We start from the raw sequence: 6,000 nt of genomic DNA on the forward strand, positions 1-6,000 counted from the left end.
ACAATTAGATAAGGCCCACTAGAGTGGCCGCAGGTGGAATAAGAGGCTCTGCGTGGACAAAGATATTCAAGGCTGCCAAAATTAGATTCAAAACTTTCATTTTTCATTACATGCAATTCGCTTAATTTCATTCCTTTAATTCAAATTCAATGTGATTAGCCCTAATCACCTCACCCTATCCAAGAGAAAACACAACGTGAAACTCGGGGAGTTTATAATGACCTTATCGCACCGTGAGTGACATTAAAAGAAAACCTGGTGGAAAAGTTTCAGTGGTCTAAATGTCAAAAAGTTCCATCGCATAATATTTTGGGCTACAGGTTATGAGACGGTAATTACGCTTGAGCCTCTTAAAAAACAAACAAACAAACAAAAAACCAATTTCCCAGTTTTACCTCAGATTTTTCTGTTTGTTCTCCTTCTTGTTGAGGACCCCGGGCACACAGTTGGTGAGCTCGGTCCAGTCGGCGTGCAAGCCGCAACTCCAGCCGGTGGAGAACCGAGAGAAGAGCCAGGTCTCCTTGCGGTTCGGCCGGTAGCAGGTACACTTCTTCTGTCCCGGTCTGCAGTCGCAGGGAACCTCAAGACGGACATTCTGGACCAAGTGCCTGCCGAAGGTAGTCCCTCCGGTCTTCTGGATGTGCAAAAACACGATCACGTCCTCCCCTTTGATTTGGAAATCGATCGTCCTCTCCAGGTCCCTGACGGGAAAGTAGTATTTCTTCACGTAGTGGGGGTCCGGAGTGGGGAAGATGTCCCCCTCGTCTTCCTCCGTGAAATAACCGTGCGGGGAGCCAAAATTGATCACCCCCGGAGCTACGTACTGATAGAGTATCAGCATAAAACACACAGATCCGACGACGATCAACAAGAATTTGCTGCTCCTCTCAACCATGATCCTTCCCAGTGCGGTTCTTACAGCACGCTACCATTTCCCAGTCAAGCCGACAACAGAGAGCACGGCGCTCGGCTTCTTCATTTTCGCTCTCCCCGCCAAGAAGCACTCGTCTTCAGGGCTCAAGAGTGGCTCATTCCGCTACGAGACGACCGGCGAAGTTGACTCATGTTTCTCCGAGACCGTTCAACACCGTGAAAGACGCATTGTAACTCGCTGAAAGCCTCCCCCCGTGATAGACCCTCCCCCGTTTACTTTCCTCTGGTTACCAGTCAACACAGCGGGCTCACTGCATCACAGCGGAGCTATGTACCCAGGATGCAGCGCGAAACCCACCTTTTCAACCTCTCTCGCTCCTTCTCTGAACACCAAGTGAAAGGGAGAGTCGCTTTAATTTATTGGTTGAAACGTAACGGCCGCGTCAGTTACGTGCAGCCAATAGAAAGAGGCCACTGATGAATAGTTAGAGGATGGCGAACTGCTGGTTCTAAAACTTAACTAGAAGAAAACTACGTTAACTTTAGTGTTGCAGTCGGATTTTTTTCTTATCTTTTCAATATCTTTTTTGGATTTGGTTGCCACTGTCTCGCTTTATCTGGTCTCACAACTAGCTCGTGGTGGCTTATCTTCATTTTCTATTCCTGTATTTAAAGTATTTGTTTATATTTGCATTTCAGGATTCATACAATTGTTAGTCGTGATTGTCTCTGATAGTCATTACATGTGTGCCTGGTTAAATTTTTTTTTTAGAAAAAATAATAACGTTATTCTACTTCTTTGACCCCAGGTCTAGTCTTTTACACAATTTAAAAGTAAAGTGAATTTAAAGGTAGGGTAGGAGATCCTGGATTTTGAGTCCAGCGAAGCTGCATTTTGAAAATACACAGGTAAAAAGTCCCAACCCTTTTCTTCACTTTCCCCCCGAAGGCACGCCTCTAGAGTACATGAACGAGCACGAGCACGAAGGTGCACGAGCGCTGTTCTGACAGCAAGCATTGATCGTTGTCGTATTTAGTATTTAGTATATGATAACTATACGTTTAATAATGCTAGCTGCTAGCCAAGCTGGCTCTAGTTTAGCTTCCTGCCAAGCTTCTGGACGCGTAATTCGTTCACGGAGCAGGGTACGCGCACAGGGGGAAGGAGGGGGAGGGAGGAGCAGATTGCAGTTTGATAGACGGCATCAGAATCCAATCATTGTGAACGGTCCGTTCACAATGATTGGATACTGTTTTTCCTAGATTGTACGTTCTAGAGGCCACTAAAACTTTTCATATTTGTGTCAAAACTTTTAATTAATTGGTTGCAATGGGGGTGTGAAGAGTATTTCAAGCAATATGTAAAAAAATGTTCCAGAAAAAGATCCCCTACCGCGCCTTTAACAAAAAAAAAATCAAATGTTTAACAAAGGACAATCAAGTTTTTTTCTCGTGTTAATAATTGTTCCTCTACAAAACTGGTAAAAAATCAGTTCAAAACTCACCTGTTTATTCTCAACTTTCCACATAAGTAACATGTTTTGGCATTTCAAAACTATTCTTTGCTTAATACACAGACCTCTTCACAATAAGTTCTGTGGGCCTTTCATGCACAGAGTTGGACAATAGGATTTGAGTTTGGCGACATAGAGGTCAATTCATTATTTGGTGGTGTTGAGCTCTGCAACTCCACTACCTTTTTGCAGCAAAACAATGGATTGCCCAGCGGTCCCTGTCACTTCCTGATGTAACTCCCCAGTGAAACTCCCACATGCGCTACAGCAAACAGAATCTGCCCCTAACCCTTGCACTGGTAAAGAAAACCAAAGTTTCTGTTGGTACAGATGCACATCGGCTATTTGTAACTGCTCTGATGAATTTTCTAACTGATTTTCAAGAGATTTTATTTGTTATTTATGGTAGATATTGGATACTGTGCTGGTTACCATTTGGGGCTTAATTCATTTACTGTGTGAATCTGTCATAAAATTATATAAGATAGTCTCAGTCTTCTTGGCTTCTATTTAGTATTTTAGCATCTATGAGTTCCTTCAAAAACCAAGAGCCCATGGGCCTGATTGTACAAAGAAGAATGCGGCACAAGTTCATGAACATAAAGAGCAATGCTGCCCACCTTCGACATAACATGGTGCTGAAATAACTGGGTGTGTTCATCAGAGGTTTCCTCACAGAAAGATACAGGTGGTCAATCCTGCTAGCAACAACCACACATAAATGCACAAAGTTTTGGCACAGAGAGACTAGAAATAATGCCATTCGTCACAGAATTTAATATCAATACAAAAGCAGTATCCAGATTTGATAGATTACCCCACCCTACATCTACATTAGTGCTTGCGAATATGCATCTCACACCAGGCAGAAACTCACATTAGATGGTAAAAGTCCCACCTCGATAATCCATCTAGATTGAAAAAGGTGTTTCAAAGATGTTTTCATTATCAGATGAAAACCCTTTTTTTGGTCCATTTTGTGTGAGTTACTAAAGCAGTTTGAAAACTGCTTGTGCATATCTTCCACTTTATCAGGCCCATTTTTAACTGATTCGCACAGGACATATTAGAATTTCTTTTTACATTTAGATTAATTTTAGCTTCAGACTGAGCAATATTTATAGAAGCCACCAGCCACAAGTTGGCAACCTTTGGCTACAAGAGTAATAAGTCATGGCAACAAGGTAATAAGGTGTGGAAAGGAGATATTAAAGCCCCTTTCAGACAGGTTATACATAATGTTTCTGCCTTCTTCAGTGATGCAGTAATCATTCAGAAATAAGCCACTTTAACATTAGTGTTTCTTCTTCATTCAGACATAACCATGACAGTGACAGACAATACATTAGGTGAAACATGCACATCAAGTATTCATATGAACACACTTCTGACATGTGAGATTAATGGAGTTAATGGAGGCATCATTTGTGGTCACAACCTTATTTTTTATCATGTGGACATGACTATTACTGTGAGACCAGAAAGCATGTGGAAACCGTGAGCCTGATGTCCATTTTCCTAACCCTAAAGCAGTTTCAGTTCTTTGGAACTTCATTCTGTTTAATGGCCAACTCCACTTAGCTGTGGTTGTAGAAGCCCAGTTGGACAAAAGTTCATTAGCGAAGGGCCAGACTTCTCACATGATTTGTTACCTTAGTAAATATTTTCAAAATTAGTTTATTTTCCATACCACTAGTTTCAAGTCTACCAATTATGATGTTCTTTTTGTACACTGTGGTCTCATTTCAAGTAAAACAGCGCCTTAATGTACACTCTCGGAAGAACAAGATGGCTCTGGCCAAAGTGCTTAACTCAGGCCCTGAAAAAAGATGCAAACACACCAGTGGGGGATCACAGGCACTACGGTCTAAGACTGAAAAGTGCACAGTTTACCAATACTGGGCGAGCAGTCCTTTTTTCAAAGATCTTTGTCATTCCGGATCGTGATTGATGAAGCTTACAACTTCCACGACAAACAAACAAAAAAAGCCAAAAAAAACAGTAAGCATAACTACAATAACTACATAACTGCTATATTTTATCATCATATTATTTATCAAGATTATTAAAGATATCGAATTAACAAAAAACAAAACTAAAGCATTAATGCTTCGAACTGTACCCGATTCCACGTCCACACATCTGAATAACTACAAAAACACAACTTAGTTATGTGGGGACACAAGGTAAATAACTACTTATTGCTGATCTCCTGGCCACATGTTGCAAACCTGTGGCATCACTAACTAAGTGGCCACAAAATAATATTTTCCCAACACTTTCACCAGAGTGTTCTGTACACATTGTGCTGTGCTAGAACACTTTAGTAACTGATGTTACTTTGTGAGTTTGCTGATCTTGGGACTCCTCTGTGCTCATATTGCTACACTACAACTCCTGGAAAAGAAACATAATTCCAGTTGTTTGTAAAGGCCTTAAATGGCTATTATCCCCTTCTGAGTTGAGTGTTAGGGGTTTCTTTTGTTTGAGCATTGTCATTTAACAACTTTATATTTTTACTCCGTTACGAAAAGTTGTTGAAAGCTGTAAAAAAGAAAAAAAAATGTAAAAAGATAACAGGTATTGTAAAACTTTATTAAGGGAGAACGAGACAGAACAGAAATCACCCACAGCAGGACCATGCAGAGACACAACATGGCCTTCATAGAAAGTTAAAAACGATAAACAATAAAGTAAACACATCACGATTAGACTGTATTAAATACTCACAAAACAAAAAAAAAGAGGACATATCCAGTCTTGCTCTTTCTGTTCCTCTCTTGTACACAACTTGTGGGTGCAAAGCTCCGGGTCTAAATTATTTTACTAAAGAACTTAAATGTCCGAAAACCACGAGACCAAACAGCTCCCTGTTGCTCGCGCTGCTTCTCGCGTTGCTCCCGCTGGTGGTCAGCAAAGAGCCCTGCTTTCTCTCCTTGCTCTTCATCTCGGCCAACTAACTTGGCGGGTACATAAATGGGAATCCCAGAGGCGATTACTGGCGAACACGTTTTGATTAATCACCTCTAGGAGTGCAAGAGAGAAACATGTTTAAACTGCTGGGTGCAGCTCAGGTGAGGCTGGCTCCACCTGAGCTGACTGTGCGATTCCCTAACGATGCCCCCGAGGTTTCACGGCATTTTCTCAGACATTTGTTATTGCCCATGTTTACCGTGTGGATATAGGTTTTGTGTGTGTGTAATATTGCTCCCAGATACTGATCCCCACATCGTTGCTACACGAGGCACAAATCAGCACATCAGCCCAATCAGCAGGCTTGTGGTGTAAAAACAGCAGTTTGGGTTTGGCTGGTGGGAGAAGAGATGAGGGTATATTTTCACTTTGAGTGCTTTGGGTTGATGATGTGATGTGTGTTTAGTCAGGCTGTAATTGCCTGTGTGCTTTTCCACAGTTTCAGCTTCCATGATTTCCCAGTTGGATGTGGATCCCTGAAAGCCTGTCATAGTATGAATTATGTAAGGTGGGTTTTTAGTTAGTTAGGCCAGGTGTTCACAGTTTATAGATGCAGTTTCTTTATTTTTTTTTTATTACTTTTATTGCAGCAATACTTTAAAACGTTCTATGTAGTTGAATTGGAAACAAATACTTTCTC

General features: G+C 41.4%; 1 protein-coding gene across 1 annotated transcript in view; it reads right to left on the reverse strand.

Moving 5' to 3' along the window:
* The window catches only part of hs6st1a (heparan sulfate 6-O-sulfotransferase 1a), a 50,874-nt gene extending 49,615 nt beyond the window's left edge, over positions 1–1,259 (reverse strand). The window contains exon 1 of the mRNA XM_075488123.1: positions 396–1,259. Coding sequence (XP_075344238.1) covers positions 396–895 — 500 coding nt within the window. The 5' untranslated portion in view covers positions 896–1,259. The remainder of the gene's footprint in view (positions 1–395) is intronic.
* Between the last annotated feature and the right edge of the window lie 4,741 nt (positions 1,260–6,000).

The sequence above is a fragment of the Odontesthes bonariensis genome, chromosome 17 (genome assembly GCF_027942865.1).
Source record: "Odontesthes bonariensis isolate fOdoBon6 chromosome 17, fOdoBon6.hap1, whole genome shotgun sequence".
Lineage (NCBI taxonomy): Eukaryota > Metazoa > Chordata > Actinopteri > Atheriniformes > Atherinopsidae > Odontesthes > Odontesthes bonariensis.